The sequence below is a fragment of the Biomphalaria glabrata genome, chromosome 12, assembly GCF_947242115.1.
Source record: "Biomphalaria glabrata chromosome 12, xgBioGlab47.1, whole genome shotgun sequence".
NCBI lineage: Eukaryota > Metazoa > Mollusca > Gastropoda > Planorbidae > Biomphalaria > Biomphalaria glabrata.
In genome coordinates, this window is record NC_074722.1 from 12261144 (window position 1) to 12283737 (window position 22594).

Below are 22594 nucleotides of genomic sequence, written 5' to 3' on the forward strand. Positions count from 1 at the left end.
GTGCTCTAACTTCTTGACAGGATTTATTTCTGGGATTCATTTCTTTTACACCACATCACATGGGTCACAAATTAAATTTGTGTATCAGTAATCTTACAATTTCATTTCATGTTTCAAACACCAGACCTATTTCTACATAGGTCTGTGCTTCAAACATTTATTTTTAAAATGATACTTGTACATCTAGATCTATTGCTTCAAACATTTATTTTTAAAATGATACTTGTACATCTAGATCTATAAGTATTGGTTGAAAAATGTCTGTCTGGAAGTAGTAAAGAGTAATATTTTGAAAAGTGTGTTTTAAAATAAGAGATTTGTCATGAAAAAATTTGTAAGTTAAAGCAAAAATATAATTTTTACCTATAAATAGCTGCTAAGGATGGAACAATGTATAATAAAAATACAAACTAACAATGTATTTTAAACAAGTAAAATATAAAAATACTTTTTTAAAAACAAGCTTATATTGAGTGACATTGCATCAATTATTTCATTCATTTTTTTAAAAGATATAGACTAAGTAGTAAATTTGTGTTTTTGTTTAGCACAACTTTCATTTGGACTAGTTTAGAAGGGGGTGGGGTAATATGGGAATTTTCTATACTGTTTTTCAAAAGCTATAAAAAAATATAAATATATATATTCCACAGTCTGAATTCGAATTCAGGGTTGTAAGTCTCAAAAACAAAAGGCAGACATGTTAGCCACTGAACTATACAAATACTTATAAAAATAGAAGGCTTTATAACCTAAAAAAAAGTCTTTAAAAATTTTAGTTAATGACTTAATTCTCTACATTTCTAGGAAAACAAAATTAATTAATTACAACTAATTGATAAAACATTTGGTTTAAATTTTGATCAATTCATGTGTTGCCATTGGAAATGAATACAGAGAAAGGGAAGTGGGAGAAATAATGTGTACAAGATTTCACTCAGACAGAGTGAGTTGATAGAAGCTTTGTACAAATAACAACAACATAGCAGCTTGGTGTGTAATTCATCTTTTAACGATCTAATAAATGTTAAGGTTACCAGACACCTGCAGGCTCAAAGGAAAAAAATCCTTAGAAGGACAACCCCCCCCCCCCCCCCAGCATACAAAGTAAATAAAGTGCTGATTCGCTGCAGTTCAAACCATTTGAGTAATGTGCCTTCCTTTGCCAGATGTCTGGTAACCATATCTAATGTAGCATTGAAAACATGACCATGGTAAATGAATAAAATTACTTAGAAAATACAATTAACATCCTAAATTTTTAATTTTGTTCATTTTTAAGAAGTGGATTCATTAATTTTACATAATTATGTGTTAAAATTAATTTGTCAATACTAATAACTTTTCCCTCTGAAATATCGAGCTCATCACCACTAGTGGTCATATTGACATGAGTTCATGATTGATGCTGATGAACTGTTGTTATAAGTTGGTCCAATGAAGCGTAATACAAACTTGAAAGCTTTATTTAAAGTTTAGCACAGATACAATTTAAAAAATTCATTTTGAAACTTGAAATTTTACAATGTAAAAGTACTATTTGGTGTATCTAGGTATAAAGTTGTCAATGTATCTAGGTATATAGTTGTCACACTCATGCACAATACATATATATAATTAGTCGCAAGTGACAATATCTCCTATAACAAATCACTGTATAAATAACATAAACTGAATGTTTATAAATGAAGTAGTTTCAGGACTGGTAATAAACTGGCTGGTCAAACTAAAGTCAGCTTACTAACAACACAAATGATCCAGTCTTCTAGCAATACAAATATGCTTAAATAAATGGAGATTTAAATTTATTTATTTGTTTATATGTATACTTAGGCAACTTTAAAATGAGCAACATTGAATTAGTCATCCTAAGATTTATTCACTCTGGATTTCTAAGGAATGCTGTGATGATTACACACAGAACTTTAAGCTTCTTCATTGAAAGTAGAACATTTCTTTAGTCAATTAATATCAATAGTAAACTCATTAGATTGCGTTGAAATAAATAGATTTGTGATTTGTATAGAAATGTACACAAGTGTGCTCCACAATCATCTTTTCTAAGCATGATTCTAATTTGATGATACCAACATTTTTTGAACATTGAAGTGAAAATAAGACATTTACATATACAGTAAAAATAGTATAGTACAAGGAATGTTAAACATGGAATGTATTAATTAGAATATATCATCACTAGTGATATTTATTAACATTGACAGGATGGTTGTGGAATGTCAGGTTGGCTAGAGTCACTTGTTTCCCCCCATTATTTTTAGATTTTTTAACTTTTGATATGAATTGAAGTAGAAACAAGAAAAGATAACTCTACAATTTCACTTTTGTTTTTTTCCTCACCTTAATTATTATCTAGATTTCATATCTCCAAAAATCAAAGAGCTAGTATTTTTATATTTCAATATATCTTCTTCATTTTTTTTTTACTCTTGACTTATCAAGAGACATTGATTTCTGTATAAAACATTTCTTTTCTTACAGCATGGCTATAAGGATAGATTATATTGTGTTGTAAGCAGTTAGTGGAACAATTGAAAGGTGGCTTGAAAATACCACAGAATAAGTTTTATTTTCTGAAGCAACATTGGTAATTTAAAAGATAAATGAGCAAAATAAATGTTAGTGTTAGAGCCAGTTGATATGTGGTAGAGGATGGTGAGGAAATCAGCAGTGAGTCTTGTACTTGGGCACTTAAGTATCTGAATATAAGCTCATTACTTTGACAAGAGAGACAATCCTTTGATTTATTTGACAAAAATGTTTCTCCCCGTGGGGTATCATCACACAGTAAAATAAAAAACAAAATATTGCAAGAGTTATCCTCACCTCCAATGGAAAATACTATTTGATTAATTATACACATTGCTAGCAGAGAGGAAGAAAGAGAAGAGCAGTGATGGTCTGACCCACAAATCACAGGCATCACCCACTGACTACACAGTTTGTGTACTTACTTTGTCCTACTAAACATTAGGTCAATGCTTAAAATACAAAGAGCATTCACAGTGTTCAAACCAGGCTTATTTTTTAGTGCACACAGACAAGAGATTAGCTTTATCTCTTTTACCCATTCTAATAGTTGGCCTACTTAAAAAAAAAACAACAACCTTAACACATAGATAGAAATAAAATTTGTAATTGTAAAACAATGTAAATATAAAATAAATATTTTCAGTGTAAACAATTTTTTTTTGTATTTACAATAACAAAGTCACAATCATAGATCTATCATTCAAAATGGCTTGTCCATAACAAAGCAAATAACAACAAAAATAGAACGAAAAGGATTTGAACTATTAACATGAAATTTGTTCTGGAAGTTTAAAAACAAAATTAACTATGAAACAAAATTTCATTAAGTAGATTCCTATTTATATATGAATATATAAAATATATACATACAACAGGAGTTCCTTTATATCAGAAGTACATCATATCTACAATCATTAAGTTGTACATTGAGAGAATCACATTATCAAAAATAACTACATAATATTATGGCAATAAATAATATCACTGAATTTTTGTTTTGTTCTGCTAATTGAACACAGTTAAGTCTCCAGACACTCATCAAGTTTAGTTCAATGCTAAGTCCACAAAGGACTCAAAGAGTTCTAACACCTTGAAGAATGTAGAACAAAATTGGGTGGCATGTTCCTTTTTGGATTATTGTTTATGGACCTGCTGTTTGGTGGTTCTAATTGGAGAGACAAATCAATGTCTGTTGTCTTGGTAGATGCAGCACTAGAGCTATTCAGGTTCACATCCCCAAATGATTTCAGAGGTTTGGAAATGAAGTTTGTGGTATTCCTTGCTGAGCCAGATAGGTAACTTTTAAATGAGGCTTTAGTGCTGGCATCTGACTCTGAGCTGTGGCCAGGTTTTTTAAACTGTGAATTGTACATGCTCATCTGAGCTGCTGCCAACTTGGTCTTATACTCTGCATCTCCATTTTCTGAGTCCCAGTTGGTATTGAGGTCAGTGCTGGAGACTTCAATGTTGGACAAGTGATTAGCTGGACTATTTTGAGAAAAGGTGTAGCTGTGGTTGGGATGTTTGAATGGCTCATGTCTGTGCTGTAGCGCTGATGCAGGGTCAGTGCCTTGTAGGTTTGAATTTTTTGGCTTAGTATATGGTGGAGGTGGGCCACTGGGATGATAGCCCCTCTCCAGGCTGCCAGATAGCGATGATCTTTGATCCTTGACCTTAGGGGACTCTCTTGTACCAAATGGCCTATAAATAGCGGAAAGGTTTGAGGATGATGTGGAGTATTGGCTGCTGACACTGTTACTGCTATCTGGACGAGACTGGAGTGCGTTGGTCTTGATCAGGGGTACTGCAGGAGGAGTGAGTGGCTTTGAGGGCTGGCCATGAACAGGGGCTGATTTCCTAATAGAGACAGGTCTTGGGTTGTGTTTCGGCACCTGATTGGGAAAAAGAACATTTGACAGGGGGCTGAGTGCTGGCTGATCTGCCTCATTTCCAGTTTCATCATTTGATGCTCGGCTAAATGGTGATGAGGAGCCCGAAGAGTATGTGAAAGATGGAGTCCGATTCACAAACTCCTGTGTGTATTGTCCTTTATCTTGATTGACATGACTGGGTGGTGGAACTGTCTTCAAGTGTCCCTGACCTTTAAGCCCACTGTTTTCAGAATGATAGCCACTTGAGACAGAAGACTGCATGATACTCTCTGCACCTTCACTGTTATCAGATGAGATGCTATTCTCACCACTGCCGACATTACCCTGGCCAGTCACAATTTGAGACAGCCTTGTTGAGCTAAATGCTGAGGATGGAGCAGTCTTCAGCTGAGACCCCTGAAACAAATTTGGGCTTGTAGAATTGGGTCCACCATTGGGGAAAAGGGCACTGTAAGCTGATTTTGAGCTCTGTGCTGGTGTTTTCCTCAGGGGGAAAATGTCAGAAGAGTTTGAGTAGGAAATATTCGCAGAGCGACTGTGTGGTGTTATCCCACTTTTGGTCGCTGCAGGGAATTTAGAAGTGTTTCGACTAGAGGAGGTAGAACCCCCAGCAGATCTCAAACTGTGAAAGCCTGTGCTAACACTTTCGGTGTCACTTGTATCTGAAGATGCAGAAAAGGATGATGTTCGAGGCTGAGGTAAGGGAGGCTGCTTGCGAAGAGCAGGCACTGGATAGTTTGACCTTTCCAGTGCAAGCCTTCTGCTTGCCTGTTGTGACTGGAATAGGCTGTGCCTCTGCATGTTTTCCACAGCCACCCGCTGACTGGCCACATCAGCCAAAACTTTCATGGCAATGTTTTCTGTGTCTCTGTCACCTGACATAGAGTTCCCAATAGAGTTCCCAGGGTCTAATTTAGTATTGACAGCAGGCTGCATGCTATTTAAAGCTTTCTTTTGAAAGAGTGAACTTTCCTGAAGATTCAATTGCTCAAACTGTTGCCTGAGCTGTGTTGTATTTGGCAAACTAGTCCCTGAAGGTTCCCCTGTATGATGAAATTCTGTGACCGCAGACTCAATTTCTCCATGATGGTAGTCCAAGGTATTTAAAGGATCATTCTGAGGATCAAACGAAATCTCTTGGCTGACCAGATTGTCAGCAAATTTTACTGACTTTGTCATATTCTCACTCACACCGGAACTAACATTACTCCTAACTGAGCGACTGGAATGGTTAAATAATCTACCTGAAAAGTTATTTTGGTCACTTCCTAAATGTGTAGTCCGACTATCACTATCAGAATAAGAGCCAAATCCTGAAGTAGATTTAGACTCCTGATCCTCTGGTGCAATGCTTCCCACAGGAGCAGACAGTCTACTGTTATTCTGGGTGTTTATATCTCCTGGTACAGGGAGAGCAGTTGCAGCAGGCTCCTGAACTTTCTCATTAGATGGCACTCCTGTGCCATACATTGTACGTATCTTGGCCTGGTGAAGCAACTGGATGGAAGGGTCAAGGACAGGTGACCTAGGCGAATGTGGTGATGCCGAAGGTGTAGAAAAATCTGATGCACTTGAGCGTGACAGTGATCCATCTACTTGCCGACCAGACAGACTTCCCTGAAGACATTAAAAAAATTTTTTTAGTAGAGTATTGATAGATAAGTATTATTAAATAAAGGTTTTCAAGCCAAACAAGTCTACAAAGACTATCATGATATTTTCTACCAAGATTATCATATCACTGTTATTGGATATCTACAAAGATCATCATGATGTTCTAACCAAGATCATGATGTTTACCCACAAAGGTTTTAATGTAGGATAGCTTCTAAGATCATTATGATATTTTCTATAAAGATTATTTGGATGTTTTCTACCAAGTTTATCATATTGCATATTTATCTACCTATGTCATCATGATGTTTCTACTAGAATCCATATGATGTTTTCTAGCTGTTCTAGAGTGTACCTCAGTATTTACCATTATGAACTTCATTATTAGCGCTCTCAAAACCAATGCCACATATACTAGCACCATATTTCATGATGTCTATAAATACAATATCCATTTGCCATAAAAAATTTCCATAAATGAAGTTAAATTGTTATTTTAGGTAAACATCTTTAGAAGAACCAAGTGGTAAAACACTTCAGTTCCACACTTAGAAGTCTCGGGCTCGAATCACAGTGATCACTGGGGCTTAAAAATTTTAGGACTTCCCTGACATTTGTTGAGGAAGGTAAAAGCAGTTTTTTATTTTTTAAATAGCTTTTATTAATTGCACCTTTCATGCTTTATAAGCATACTCATGTACTCATAGCATTATGGTCCAACTTCATAGCCCAATTCAAGCGTACTTAGCCTTTCAGCCACACATCCTACATGACAGCCTTGAGAACTGTCAGATGACCTTTACACCATCTACCCCAAGGATTTCAAAGTTCAAAAAGGGTACTTAACTTATTTTTAAGATAAAAGGCAAGTATTAAGCACCACAACATAATGAAGAATTTATGTCAAGCTAAGTTTGTATGACTAGAGCTACAGACATAATATTGGCTAGAGACTTGTCTTTGTTGTATGAATAACTAACTTCCTACCTGGAGCATTAAACTACTTCTGTGAGAGTTTTTCACTTTCTCCATCTCCGCTGGATTAAACAGTGACCTCTTCCCTTTGGAGTAGGGGGAAAGTGGAGGGGTCACTGATGACTTCGAGAATGTGGAGGAAGAGGGTGCCGACTGGTTGGAGGAGAGACTCTCCATGCTGCTGGAGCTGTCCAGGTGAAGTGTGTGTGGAGCTTCCTGGGTGTCTGTACAATACACAAACATTGTGACATTACAACATGGTACAAACATCTAGCTTTAGCATGAAAAATAGAAAGTTAACAATACTAAGAACAGCATTTAGGCTTATTTCTTCTATATTTTTGTTTGTTGCAATAGCTTTTTTTTTCCTGACTTGATATAAGAAAATACATAATCATTTTTCATTTTTTAAAAACATTTTAAAAGCGTGGGAAGCATGGTCGAGAGGCTAAGTAAGCTTGAGCTTGGCTTGGCAACCTATGAAGGGGGCTCGAGGTTCGACATCCGACTTGAGCAGAGTTGTGTTTACTGAGCCCCCAAAGGCAGCATGAAAACCTTCTCCCAGATACCCCTCCCCCTACTGGTCCATAAATGAGATAGGACCATTGCGCTTTGAGCATGCTATAAGCAAGAAAGTAGCACAATATAAAAAAAAGCTATAATATGAAGTACTATATCCATTATTATCTTTTTAACAAATAAAATTGATTGTTAAAGCACATAAAAAAACTTCAGTAATAGAAATCTATGTTAATAAAAAGTTTGGTTGTTAGCTATTGTTATTTTTGTGTTGGACACTAAGAAAGTCTTATATGAAAGTAATACAAACCAAAAACAGAAACAAGAGCTTGTAATGCAAACTGGAGGTGGCGTCTGATGGATTGTTTACTCAGACGCAAAGTGACATTGTCTCGTCCAACATCCACAAGATCCAACCCTAAAAAAAATTTTCTTTAATGAATTAAGAATGATACTCTGAGTTTAATGTTCTGAATATTAGAATATAACCAAACACCCCATTTATCTCAAATTATTGTCGCCTGTTCATGAGGTTTTCTTTCTTGTCTAATCAAAGTGTTTTTAGGTATATGAATTAGTTTAATAGGGCATGTTTTGATGTCAAGAATATTGTGTGCATTTTATGTCACACTTTAGTTCTAGTATTTTTCTTTAGCAGAGAAGACTGGGGTCTTTTTTTGCATTTCATGTTTTAGACTGGGGGCTACGTGTAGTGAGCAGTTTGAGCTTGTCCTTGGAGCTGTGAGTGACCCAGGTCTTGGGCAGGTTGAGACTTATATTAGTTGAAGTTATCGGACAGTGCATGGGGGTATGCATGCCAAGGTGTGTTTTTTTGCATAATTAACAATATAAATACTGTATGAAAATTACTATGCACACTTGTAACTATTTTGCATGTTAATGTTACTTAATCATTTGCATTTATTATTAAATGTTTTATTGCTAACGATCGCTGATGAGTCATTTAGAGTTCATTAACATGTAATCCCTGTTTGATGTCGTTATATACTTAGGCCATTAGGTGGAGGACCTGGTTATTTATATCATCCCCTTGCTAGACTGGTAAAACTCACCTTGACAACTATTACATGATAAAGAATGAGAGAATATGGTTTGGTGACTCAGGGCAACCGACTGCCCACACCAGTAGGTTATAATGACAGTAATAAGCAACTTTCCTTTCACACAACTTACCTAAAGATGCTAGGAACTCATGACATCCAGACACTCCCCAGAGGTTGACATCCACCATGACATCTATGCCTGACTCTTTGGCAGACAGTTTGCTGAGAATTTCTCGAAGCTGTTAGAAAGTGAGACACAAATTATTCACATTTTCAGCATTAAAACAATTAAAAAACAGTTTAAAAGAGCTATTTTGCCAATATTGCAGTGAATCTACTTACCACATTGATCAAAGCTTCACCCACATCAAAATTATTGACAAACTTGGACATAGCATTCACTGAATTCGTTGGCAGACCTAGAAATGCATATCACATTCCATAAATAAAGGTTAAAAAAAACATTATTTTTTATGTCTTTTATATTTTCTAGCTGTGATTAATGTAATGGGGTGACGGGGTGGAGTCTACAAAACATTAATTAGAAATTATTTTGTAACTTAAATTTTCTCTTTGATATTTCTTCTCCTGTAAAATATTGTTTGCCAAGAAACATTGCTACTACCAATAATGAATTAAACTCAAGGGCTTGCAAATTAAAATGGATATATTATTTTTCAACTCACCTAGAAAGGCCTGAAGACTAGCACTAGCTTGAGTTAATCTATCACTTGGATCAGACTGTGGGAAAAAGACAGCAGGAGGAAGTCCCCCTGTGGAAGGCTCAAACCTGAAACCTACAGCCTGCAGGAGGTCCTTCCACCCAGCCACCTGACCCACCTTGTTTTCTATACTCTGCTGTGTGGTGAACATGGAGTTCTTACAGCCCTGTTGTATTCTTTGAAGAGATTTCTCCACCTGTCAAGTATACACAAAAAAAATCAAGTTTTTCAGTAATGTTCCTCTACTAATACAATTGTCACTACTTCTTCAATATTCACATTTTTATGAAGGGTTCAGACAAGTCATCCTATGTCTGAGAAGAACCATGCATTGGTTTCAACATGATTTCTTCTCTTTTTAAACAAAGTCTATCTGACTGAGACCATTCATTATAAAAGGCCTGAAAACTGACCTGCAGTGTCTTAGCCTGTGGGCAGTTTACACCAACAGCTTGTTGCCACATCATACAGACCTGTGACATGGCAATGAGCTATTGGTCTAAACTGCCCACAGGTTGTGACATTGAAGGTGAGTGTTCAGGCCTTCTATAATGATTGGTCTGGATCTGACACTGTTCAAGTATGTTGGTGTTAACCCTTTCATTTAGACAAGTTTTAATACTGTTAACATATCATAGAGCTAATACTGTTGGTGTCCATAAAGAATTAAGGTAGTGTCCCCTCAGACTTTTTAACAATGAAATATATATATAAGGATTCAGTGGGCCAAGAATTCAAGACAAGGACTAATGCTGAACATCACAAGAATTGCATGGTGGATACATTCATTGAAATAACAGGGAGGCTATTTTTAATCTCAGCAGAATGCAATATTTTAATTTTTGAAACACTTGTTCATTTTCACAGGGACATAACTCTTAAGAGTAGGAAATTGCTAAGCAAGCAATTGTACCTAAAACTATGTAAATACTATAAGTAAAAAAAAGTTCATCATTGAAAATAAAATTAAAACCCAAACAAACATAAAATATTTTCTTATCAAATTAAAATAGTTCCTCTTTACTTACAAGATGAAGCAGAACTTTAAGTGTTTGTCGACAGGTACTATGGGCTGCTACTATCTGACCCAGGGCATGACCCATCAAAGCCACCTTTGAGCTCAGGTTGATATCTGAGCCTACAAGCACCCAGCCACCCCAGTTTGATGGATGTGAAAACTGGGCAGTGGTTTGAACAGTCTTGACTGCCAGGGCCAGTGCTTTGGTAACCCTTACTCCATCCAGGAGTGCAGTGTAGAGAGTCTTCATCAACAATTTTGATGCTGTGTCTGGAACAGGCCATAGAGAGAAGAGGACACATTGTGCCCCAGCAGAAAGGAGGGCTCTGGTGAGACCCACGACCCCATCAGTGTTGATTCTCCCAGCACGGTCGTCTGTGTAGCCAGAGTTGAGAACCACCAGCTTGGCTCTGAGTTTAAGATTAAGAATGTCAGCTGCGGTGAGAAGGTATTCTGATAATGATGGCCCACCCATGGTTCCAATATCACTGGCACTGTCATCAGAATCCATCATGGGAAAATGCTGGCTGGGGCTGGAAAGGAACTCACCAGGGGACAGCACTACAGAGGACAGCTTCCAGGAAATGTGGGTAGCAAAATGGATTACTTCCACTTGTTCAATCTGATGCAGCACTGCCCCTTTTGTTGCCTCAGCTCCAATCAAAGGACTGCATGTTAACAGTTCTCCTAGTATCCTAGCCTCAAACTCTGCCCCAGGAATCTCCTGCAGATGCCAATGCTGGCAAATGGCAGGGGTAAGACGAGGGTTGCCAACCACCAAAGCCCCAGAAGAGTGAACAAGTGGCCTCCCTTTCATATCATTCTGTGCATTCTGAAGTGCACTTATGGAGGGCACAATTATTGTTGTAAACTTTTCAAACAGGAAATGATCCGCCTGCTCTCTCCGCAGCATTAAGAAGGGAATAAGATACAAATCTCCTTGTAACACCAACACTAAGTCTATTGGGTCAGATGTTCCATGTCCACTCCCACTACTTTGAATAGACTCCGCCTCTTTCACCTCAGCAATCACTGCCTCCATTGGCTCAATCAACAGCTGGTAAAGAAGAGCCAGTGGTGACTTGCCACTCCCAAACTTAGACCTGGCTCCAATCTTCCTGCCAATGCTTCGAAGACTTCCACTCCCCAGGCTGGTCAGACCCATGCTTCGCATACTTCCACCGAAGCTGTTGAGCACGTTGCTAGAGATGCTAGCACGACCTGTACTGAATACACTCCCCAGGCTGTAGCTACTAGCATTCAGGTTGTGGCTCCGGTTCAGCATAGCCAGGAAACCGGTTCTGTCACTATCAGCATTCAACTTGTCACCGAGTTCCTCCAGCTGTAACTGAAAGACATCATCAGCTTCACTGTCAGTGTCACTGTACTCTTGACCAGCCAATATAGTACTGGACCTGTCAGATACAATAATAAGTCAGTATTATGCAGGTAAGAATTTTAAAGTATTTGCAAATTAGTTTAACAAAAATAGTTTTGTATTTTCATCATTAAACATTTTCTTCTCTTCAATGCTAACACGGTAGTTGTTTAAAGTTCTTCTCATCAATGCTAATGTGGTAAACTGTAAAAAGTATGATTTTTAGGCTGACATTAAATAGTTACAAAGCACTAAGAAATCATAGCATGTTTGTATAAATAAAAATATTTCAGAAATATATATTCTACTAAAATTAATATTCTGAACTATAGTATTGAACCTGATAATTGATTCTTTGATCGAAAGTTTTGTATCTAACAACTCATCTATTGTATCTAACAACTCATCTATTGTATCTAACAACTCATCTATTGTATTAATAGCAAAATGTTGATACACTAATCTACAGTATTGCTACAATCACAATTATTAGATTTGTTCTTTTGTTTTTATTTTTTTTACATTTTATTTCTATATTAAGATTTATTAGTTAAATTATAGGTATTCGAATAACAATACAATATTGAATATATAGTTTAGACCACCAAAGCACCCTAAAATAAACAAGAAATGGATATACTTTGAAAAAAATGATAACTTGAAATGAGACAGCTATAAATAGATGTTTGAAAGACTGGGGTGAAAAAAAATTATCTTCACAGAGTAAGTGCTACAAAATGCCATTAATTATTATTAAAAACTGACCGGTGTCCAGTGGATGTAGTTGTAATATGACTCTCAATCCCCATGCACTCCCTGACTTGACCTACACATTGGTCCAGCAGTGACAGGCCAGAGATACTGATGAGAGAGTGGGTGTCCATCACTTCACTGTCGCTGTCAAAGTCACACAGGCGAGTGCAGTGAAACTTAACGATACCTGACAAGCAAACAAAACCTCAGTCATTTATATAATATGGTACATTCACTTACAAGCCTTAGGTACTTTTTAACTATACCAACTAGATCGTAAATAAAATTTGAGACATGAAATGTAATTTATTACATATTGAAATTTTCCTGTTGATTAGTTTTGGAATAACTCCAAAATATTTGTTTTAGAATAGTCTTTACATTTTAGCCTATTATCAAATAGAAAAATCAAGTTACAAGTTCTAAGGTTTTTATTACTTAAAGCAACTTTAAAAGAAACATCTCTTTTAAATGATATTTGTATGTAATAAAGGATTTATTGACCAAGAAACAGAATTTTGAGCCAATAAAATATATACAAGAAATATGCCAATAAAATATTCACCTTTTTTAGGTGTCAGCAACCAGCTGTACAAGTGGCCAGCAGCAATAGAGAAACACAGGACGATGCTGCTCTGTTTGGACACTGTGCTGGTGATGTGGTCAATGGAGATAGGGGTCAAGTCCATGGTAGTCCCATTAAACAGCCCAGCAGAGCCAGCCTGCCTTTCCAGAAGTAAGTCGATGAAAGCCCTGGTGCAAGCTCTCTCAGCCACAACAAGTGCTTCATCTTGTCGGTTTAGTGAAACTAGAACTCTCTAGAGGAAGACAAAGTTGCCATTTTGTTTACACAAAACATTGTTACAAGAATACATTTTCTTAGTGGTAGTTGATTTTCTAGTGAGTTATTTCTAGACCTTGAAACTAGATTGAAGAACTAAAACCTTGAAATGGTTAATTATCTTTAAGTAATGCTGCAATTGTTTTGAGCTAATAATTGATTAAATGGATAAAAAAAAATAATTTTAACTATTCACTTCTTTATAATTACTTTATTTATGTTTACTAGATCATATTATAGTCAGAGAGGCTAATGTATAATATGCATTTCAATCAAACACAAATCTAAGTCTATTTCAAAAGCTACATATTAATGAGATATGTACTAGTAGTAAATAACTTTCCAAATCCAGAAAAGTGCCATTGCTATTTGATAAGACTGAACAGGATAACAGACTTTATTAAATTTATTTTACTGATCATTATTATTTTCAACATTCAATTGCTGTCTACATTCAATAGTTCTATGAACATATTTGAAACATAACTTTAAAATAAGCATAAAGTATTATCAGAGTCAACACATGGATAAGTGTTAAATGCTCAATATATAAAAATTTGATTTTTTAAAATTTATTTTGCTAGTGTTTTTTTTTTTACTTCAAGCTGAAGTTGCTTTTTTTATATATTTCAAAAGAATGTAATTTTCTAACAGACAAGTTAATTTTAGGTTACAGCTTTATAGAAAGGAAATAATCTCATTCCATAAAGAAACTTTGAAGACACCTCAAACATGAAAGAAGCTTACATTTAGATTTATCCTCCAACCCAATAATGAAAGAGACAGCTTCTCAGTGACTTCTTCTCAGATTATAGTTTCACTGATCACTACACTGACCTACATACAAACACAACTGACCTGTAATGTCTGATAGCATGCAGTCTGCAGGTCAAACAATGACAGCCTGTACTCAGAACTGCACTGGGACTCACGACGTATCATCTCAAACAAGTCAGCTGCCCGGTGGAGCTGCTGCTGGCACTGGTCCAGGTCACCTGCAGCCCAGAGTGCCAAGCCAAGCCTGTGTCTTATTTTGGCTTCATCCTCTCTCCTGCGCAGCTGCTCAGCAATCTGGAGACCCTGCTGAAGGTACTGGACTGCCTGAGGGTAATGTCCTAGAGCGTGGTGGACTCGGCCTGTAATGTTTTATTTCAAGTGATTAGTTACCAAGTGTTTAGTGAGGATGAAGTGTATAAATCTTTTTTTTTAAAAAACAATAATAGTAATGGCAATGTCTTCAGAAGATTAAGGCTGAGTGCAGTATTTCAAGACTATAGAAACCCATTGAACTGCACACTTTTCCACATCATATATGGAATTTATATTGTTAAAACAAAATTCAAAGTTGAAATCTTTATTTAAATAATATATTAACTTGTTAATAACTTGTTGGCAAGGCAAGGCTTCATCTAAACTGTTGCGCCGCCTAGAAAACATTATAAAAAGGGCATCAAAAATCACTCACAACATTATCATATTTAAATGAACTTTTTGAACAGAAATGTCTAAGAAAAATTGGAAAAATCTTAGAAGACAACAGTCACCTGCTCCATCATAACTATGTCAGGTCATTGCGAAGTGAGCGACTTCTGTCAATCAAGGCAAGAACAGAGCGGTACAAAAACTCATTCGTACTTTACTCGGTCAGACTTTATCAATGCCACCCTTTGATCAGGAAACATGAAAAAGACCAAGATGCCTGAGTGTAGTCGCTGAATGAACTCTTTATGTTGTGTCTGTCCTACTTATGTGTAAGTTTCTGTTGTGTTGTTTTTATATGATAAAAGAGTCCTTGTAATCACAAGAACTTTCCATAAGGATCAATAAAGCAGTCTTAGTCTTATTGCACAATTTTTATTTTTAAATGTAATACCTTAATATCCAACCACAAAATGTTTTAATATAATATAATACAATGTTATAATAAAATGCATGTTTTGGTCTGTAAGAAAAGTGTCAGTGTCTCTCTTTACCTAAACTACTAAATGCCAGAGTTTTAGCCACACCATCATTCATCTGTGCAGCTATACTCAGGTGCTGCTCTTGGTGTCGAACTGCTTCTTCTAAGTTACCAAGTGACTCATAAGACAATCCTAAATTACCATAGGCTCGACCTGCAGAGCAGAAATAAAAAAGAAACAGATATAAATTGAACCAAAAAAAAAAATTTCAAAGCTGCCAATAGTAAGACAAAAATATATCTTTCTGATTGAATGCAGGTTGAAATAAAAGTCAAACTTCTAGAGCATTGTCTCCCAAAGTGGTGTACCTGTACCATGGGCAAAGCCAGGATTTTTTTCGGGGGTGGGTGAGGGGTGGGTGTGTGTGTGTTTTTGGGGGGACTTTCCCCCCCCCAAAGGCAAAAAAATTTCATGTGTGTGTGTGTGCGTAGTGTACATAATTAATCCCTTCATTCTTTAGGAAGACATTTATTGTACCCTAGAAAATGTTCTTCCTGTAATTAGTGGAAAAATTGTAGACTCGCCATTGCCAGCAAGAGTGTCTTGGAGCGCGGGGATATGTGTTGCACCTCATTAATTATGCTGACTTTTTTAAGATGCCCATTTATCAGGTTCTGTTAAATTTAAGTGTGTGTGGGGGGGGGGGGAGGGGGATACTCAGCATTACAAAAATTATAAAAGGGGTAAACATAGGTCAAAAGTTTGGGAGCAACAAACTCTGTATTTTGCCTTTAAAAAAAATAGGAAAAAACTTTTTCTAACTATTTAGAGAATTACTAAATGACAAGTCATATCAAAAAGATATTACAACTCTTTATTTTAATATTTTAAAATTGCATGTATTCCATCAAAAATAAATGATGCATTTCATATGAGTGTAAATAAAAATATAGAATATTTAATCCTAAATAACGAATGTGTTTGAATGTATCATCATTATAGCAAGAAAACAAAAAGAAATACAAACTTAAGAGTACTTACACTGACATGCAGTATTGTTCGTCTCCTCTGCTATCCTCAAGTCCATCTGATGGTAGGTCAAGGCAGTATTATACTTGCCCATCTGCTGATAAACTCCACCCAGTCCACATGCAGCATCACCTTGACAGGTGGCATCACCCATCTCCTGGGACAGAGACAGTTGGTGCTCCAGGCATGCGATGGCCTGCTCTAGGTTACCCAGTAAACTATGCAGACATCCCAGCTCTCCATATGCTGAAGCCTTAGCCGAGGCGCTGTTAGTCTGATGGGCTACAAACAAACGCTTCTCAAAGCAGACAAGAGCCTGCTGAAGATTGCCGATGGCCTTGTGAGCATTACCAAGTCCTCGGTAGGCCCTGTCTTGGTCAGTTAGGGAGTTTGTCTGCTGGGCAATGATCAAGCACTGCTCATGCCACTTCACAGCCTCCTCGTAATCACCCAAAGCTTCATAACAGTCACCAAGATTTCCAAAAGCTTTCCCTTTATCCTGTAATGTTGTGGGGCCATAATTCTGCTCCAGCATGGCCAGCTGCTCTTCTAGAAGCCCAATGGCCTCTTCGTACTGGCCCATGTTCATTTTTGTGATGCCTAGATTGCCACATGCTTGACCCTCCAGGCGGTGATCCTTCAGCTCCCTACTTCGCTCCAGCATCTCCTGGTAACATTTGAAGGCAGTCATAAAGTTTCCAAGGGACATGTGGACATTACCGACATTCCCATGAGCACGACACTCTCCTCGAAGGTCACTGATCTCCTGGCGAATGGTCAGCTCCTGAGTATGGTAGCCCAGAGATTTATCAAACTGGCCTAGCATTCTGTGTGCCGATCCTAAGGCCCCATATGCAGTAGCCAGTAAGTCAGGGTTCTCACACTGTTTAGCCAGTGTCAGCTGCTGCTGGTATATCTTGATGGCTTCATTTATATCCCCAACTTTCAACATGAGATCACCTATGTTTCCCAAAGCACGGAGCTTACCGGGTGTGTTTTCTAAGGCATCCATCAATCTCAAGCATTTCTTCTGACATTCTAAAGCATCATCAAATCGCATTAGGGACTTGTGCGCCAAACCAAGATTACAATATGCTCTGGCTAATGCTAATCTGTCCTTCCTGTCTCGAGCAAATGACAAATCCATTTCGTAGTACTTCACAGCCTCATTAAAATTTCCAAGGTTGAAATGCACATAGCCAAGATTAAAACAAGCTTTACTTTCCCCTTCAGAATCATTTAAATCCTTTGACAAAGACAGAAACTGTTCATAGAAAGACACAGCACTGGAGTGGTTGCCCCTGGCACAATGGAAGTTGCCCAAATTACACAGGGCCCTTGCTTCACTGGGCAAGTCTTTGAGCTCTCGAGAAATACTCAGATGTAAAAGGTAGTGGTGGAGAGCCTTCTCAGTTTTTCCAAGAGCCTGATAGGCCACAGCAAGATTGCCATGAGTTGCACCTTCAGAATGCCTGTCGTTGACTTCCGATGAGATGGAGAGCTCCTGTTTGTGCTGACTGACAGCTAGCTCATGCTTGCCAAGGGCACTATAAGCATTCCCAATGTTGCCATATGCCCTCCCCTGGCTAGCTCTGTCATGTAAGGCCATGGCAATCTTCAGATGAACTTTGTGAAGTTTCAATGCTGCTTCATATTCCTCCAGCTGATGAAAGATGATACCCAGATTTGAACAAGCTCGTCCCTCTGCAACTTTGTCCTTGATCTGCAAGGCGTTGTCCAGCTGCTTCTCATGATAGGTTTTGGCAGCCAAGACATCACCACAGCACCTAGCAGCATGTCCCAGCCCAGCATAAGCCCTGGCCTCCAGAGTCTTGTTCTTGTCCTGCTCTGCAATCCTCAGCACCTCTTTGTGGAACATCATGGCTTTATGATAGTCCCTCTTGTAGTGGTAGGCACTACCTAGGTTGCTGTAAGCCCTTGCCTCCTCTATGCTCGACTTCATGCTGCGAGCAATTTTCAAGTGTTCTTGGTGGCACTCTACTGCATTCTCAAAGTTGCCCATGGCCAGGTACACAGCACCAACATTGCCAATTTCTCTGGCTTCTGCAAGATATTCCCTGGACTGTTTCAACAGAAGCACACACTGCTTGTGACTGGCTAAAGCATTGGGATAGTCTCCTGATTATGAAATAGAACAAAAAGAAAAGAATAGAAATGAACTTTCAAAAATCATGTAACACGTAAACAAACAATAGTTGCTGATAAGTATAATGGTCATATCACAAGGTCCTCAGTGCTTGCAAAGACCTTTCTTCAGGGGACAGTACCAGGAAACAGAGGAAAAGGAAGACAGAGAAAACAATTTGGAAGACAACATAAAAGAATGAATGGACCTGTCATTGAATGAGATTCTATCCAAGGAAAAAGACAAAGGGGAGAAATATCTTGTGTGATGCCCCAAAGGCTTATCAGACTAACGTTTATGTGAAGGTGAAAGAATGTATTTCAACAAAACAATTCTAAACCATAATCTAAGAAGATAAGAAATAAAAACAAAGTACCTATGGCTGTATAGACATGTCCTAGACTGCCCAGAGCACTTGCTGCCACTGACCGATTCTTCAACTTCATGGCCAGGACCAGCTGAAACCTGTGTTTGGCCAGTGACTCCTTGTAATGGCCTTTGGTGAAGCAGGCTGAGCCCAGGTTGCCATATGCTCTGCATTCCCCTTCCTGGTCTCCTGTTAGAGAAACAAACTAGTTTATTTTGATGACACTGTCGAGGACTTAAATGTGTCACCCATACAAAAGAGATTCAGATTAAGTGATGGTGAAAACATGCATATGCATGGAAACATGCCTACTGCAGACCAGAGACATTGCCACAGCATGTGAAAAAATTCAAGTGTTTCTGATCAAGAGTCTCAAAGTTCATCTCATTTTTTGGCTTTAAGGTTCTTAAAGCTGATAAAGCCACAGTTAGGGTACTAACTCTAGATATTACATAAAAAAGAAGATAAATCCATAAAAAAAACCACTGATTTTTTTTAAATGAATCTCAATGATAGATCAACAGTAAGAGGATTTACTAAATATGTTAAATAAATATTTTATAGATGTAATAAAACTGAAAATTAATCATATAGATTTTATACAAATTGATTGATATATTTTAAATAAATATAATCCAACTATCAAGCTATTCTTATTTTAAATAAATATAATCCAACTATCAAGCCATTAATATGTACTCAGACTGGCTGACAGCCTGGCTGGGTATTAAATCATTGGCTCATGTGTAAGACATTATACTGTTTAGTGACATACTTTTAGGAAATATTTAAATTAACCAGAACTTGAAAATTTGCCTTGGAAATTGGCCATGACATTTTACAAATTATTTTATGAAACAATACTTTATACATCTTAAGAATATTGAATAAAAACAACTTTATTTTTCTACCTACTTGAAACAAATTTGATGAATTTATTAGTAAAGAAAACTTATAGAAACAATAGAATATATTGCAAGTCATGGTGTAAAAAATACTTTTTTTGTTTTTTTCAATTTTCCTAGCAGACTGAGATAAAGACTCAATACAATGCCATTCAACTGACCAAGAGTTTTGGCTACAGCCAAGTCTTGCTGCATGTAGTAGATAGCCTTGTCCAAGTTGCCTAGCCCCCATAGTGCACTGCTCAGTGCAGAGAAAACAGAACCTCTTAATTTCAGACTGCATGTCCCAACCTGTGAAATATAGAAGAAACAAAAAGATTTTGTACAAACTTGAATTACCACAATAAGTAAAAATATGGGTAAAACATACTAACAGCAAAAGAAAAGGCTTTCAAAAACAGAGAGGGCAATGTTTATTTTTTTTAAAAAGATAGCAAAAAGCCTGTCGTCTGAATTGGACAGAGTGAAAAAGAGCAAAGTACTCCTTAGATACCTTGTGATCTATATGGAAGAGGATCTGTAAAGTCATCTGTTTTTATGATTAATAGTTAACAAGGGTGTCATGTGGCCAGAACAAAGACCAATGACTTTACTTTTCCTAATTAATACCAGGTACTCATTAGAATTGGAGGACTTAGGGGCATCCTAAGATATTGCAGTCTTCGAGATTTGAACCCAAGAATGTTGATTTGAAAGCCAAGCACTTTAAAAACTCAGCCATCACGACCCTTAAATATTGTTATGTTTCGAATGCTCCTTCAGGTTTGAAGATAATTTCATCCTATCCCAAACCTCCTGCAGGACAGGAAGGGTTATAGTCGCAGACAGTGTTTGTATTCAGGAGAATCATGAGTATCAATCAACAGTCTAGAGCACATAACACATGACTATCAAACAACAGTCTGGAGCACATAACACATGAATATCAAACAACAGTCTAGAGCACATAACACATGACTATCAAACAACAGTCTAGAGCACATAACACATGACTATCAAACAACAGTCTAGAGCACATAACACATGACTATCAAACAACAGTCTGGAGCACACAACACATGACTATCAAACAACAGTCTAGAGCACATAACACATGAGCCATCCCATGAGAGTCAGCCATTTAGTTTGGTAACATAACAATATACACAAACTGCATTACCAATTAACCCTTGGAAGAATGCTTCATCAATTACATTGTCAGCAAAAATTTGTTATCCATAATTATTATTATTTTTTTTAAACAAAAGAAGAATTGAGGTCAGGTATTTTTCAATTTATTTTTTTATTTGATAATGTGTAATGTATCACAAAATGAATGTTTCACACAAGCACATGAACACACACAAAAACATATGAACTCACACATAAACATAGGAATACAAACAAACACTTTCACACACACACACATGAAAAAACACTCACACTGTCACACAAATAGTTTTCCTCACCTTTAAGGCAGCTTCAAGAATAGTCATTGCAGCACCATAGTGACCAGTGGCTACTAGCTCTTGACCAACAACAGCAATAATAACAAATGGGCTGGTCTTAAGGCCAAATTTCTCCAATTGCTGGAAGGTGGGCTCAAGTTTCTCTGCAACACAAAAATAAAAACAAAATCCGTGAGTCTCCAAAATCAGTGAGTCTCCAACTGCACAGTGCAATGTAAAATCAGTGGGTCTCCAAAATCATTGAGTCTCCAACTGCACAGTGTCAATGTAAAATCAGTGGGTCTCCAAAATCAGTGAGTCTCCAACTGCACAGTGTCAATGTAAAATCAGTGGGTCTCCAAAATCAGTGAGTCTCCAACTGCACAGTGTCAATGTAAAATCAGTGGGTCTCCAAAATCAGTGAGTCTCCAACTGCACAGTGTCAATGTAAAGAAGACTAATTCGATAGTGATCTAGCTCAGTGTAGCAGTACAAAATATGAAGTAGGCCTACAGAGCTAGACATTGATAGATCTGACCTAGTCCAACCTGTACCATAAGTAAAGTGAGCTTCTAAGGTCACCATGTAAAGAACTAGATAAGTGCTGGTATTTCCAGAACTATGTCTGATCTTCCAAACTCCACCATATTGCCAGAGATACTTGAGAGCAGAAATAAAGCGAAAATCCTCTTTATGAAATAAATTTAATCCTCACACTGAAATCATGAAAATTGCTATAAACACACAACACACACACTATTAACGCACACAACACACACTACAAACAAAGAAAACATTCTATAAATTCACAATATAATTTAATTTCAATATCAGACTTTACAAAAGTGTACACAAACTTATTTGAAAACTGAACAATTGACCTAGTTATCTTCCCATTCTTGATGTCTCCGATTGCTGAGAACTAGCTTAAAATATATTTTTAGTACTAAGGAAATCCCAATGTCTTACTAGAAGTATGAGCCAATGCTTGAAGTTAATTTATTGTAAACATTATATTTATCCAAACAATGAGACCTTGACACATACATTACAGATAGTTTATTTTAAGTCATCTGTCTCAAAGTGTCTCTAAACTTAGTGATTTTACTAAGGTGTTTCTCAAGCCAAATGCGAATGTTCATTTGTTATAAAGTTCACCAATATTTTGTGTCTGTTCTAGCAATTATTAATGTAATTTTAGGGGTCCTGAACAGTGGAGCATACTCTAATTATAATTGGCTTAACTAGAGTTATATATTTGTTAAGATTTCTTTTTACAGACCCTTATGCCTAGTTTGTCATCACTATAAGTGGTTCTAAGAAAACTATTTTTCATTTGCATGTTTCATTAAATTGGGATGTTACCATCAATGTTAAAATACACAAAGTATATAACAATTGAAAAGATGTGCAGAAATGTCTGTAACAGAATTGGATTTTAACAATGGGCATGCTAATCACAAAACTTTTTTTTTGTGCAAAAAATACAAATA

General features: G+C 36.9%; 1 protein-coding gene across 11 annotated transcripts in view; it reads right to left on the minus strand.

Moving 5' to 3' along the window:
* Nucleotides 1-1087: 1087 nt before the first annotated feature.
* LOC106056144 (tetratricopeptide repeat protein 28-like) overlaps nt 1088-22594 on the minus strand; it is an 88261-nt gene continuing 66754 nt past the window's right edge. For all 11 annotated transcript variants that reach the window (XM_056005993.1, XM_056005991.1, XM_056005992.1 and 8 more), the window contains 15 exons: nt 21123-21265; nt 19836-19965; nt 18779-18958; nt 16269-18395; nt 15300-15440; nt 14185-14462; nt 13051-13303; nt 12498-12672; nt 10365-11769; nt 9301-9532; nt 8957-9033; nt 8745-8853; nt 7861-7968; nt 7044-7255; nt 1088-6059 (listed from right to left, as the gene is read on the minus strand). In XM_056005993.1, coding sequence (XP_055861968.1) covers nt 3633-6059; nt 7044-7255; nt 7861-7968; nt 8745-8853; nt 8957-9033; nt 9301-9532; nt 10365-11769; nt 12498-12672; nt 13051-13303; nt 14185-14462; nt 15300-15440; nt 16269-18395; nt 18779-18958; nt 19836-19965; nt 21123-21265 — 7997 coding nt within the window. In that variant the 3' untranslated portion in view covers nt 1088-3632. The remainder of the gene's footprint in view (nt 6060-7043; nt 7256-7860; nt 7969-8744; nt 8854-8956; nt 9034-9300; nt 9533-10364; nt 11770-12497; nt 12673-13050; nt 13304-14184; nt 14463-15299; nt 15441-16268; nt 18396-18778; nt 18959-19835; nt 19966-21122; nt 21266-22594) is intronic.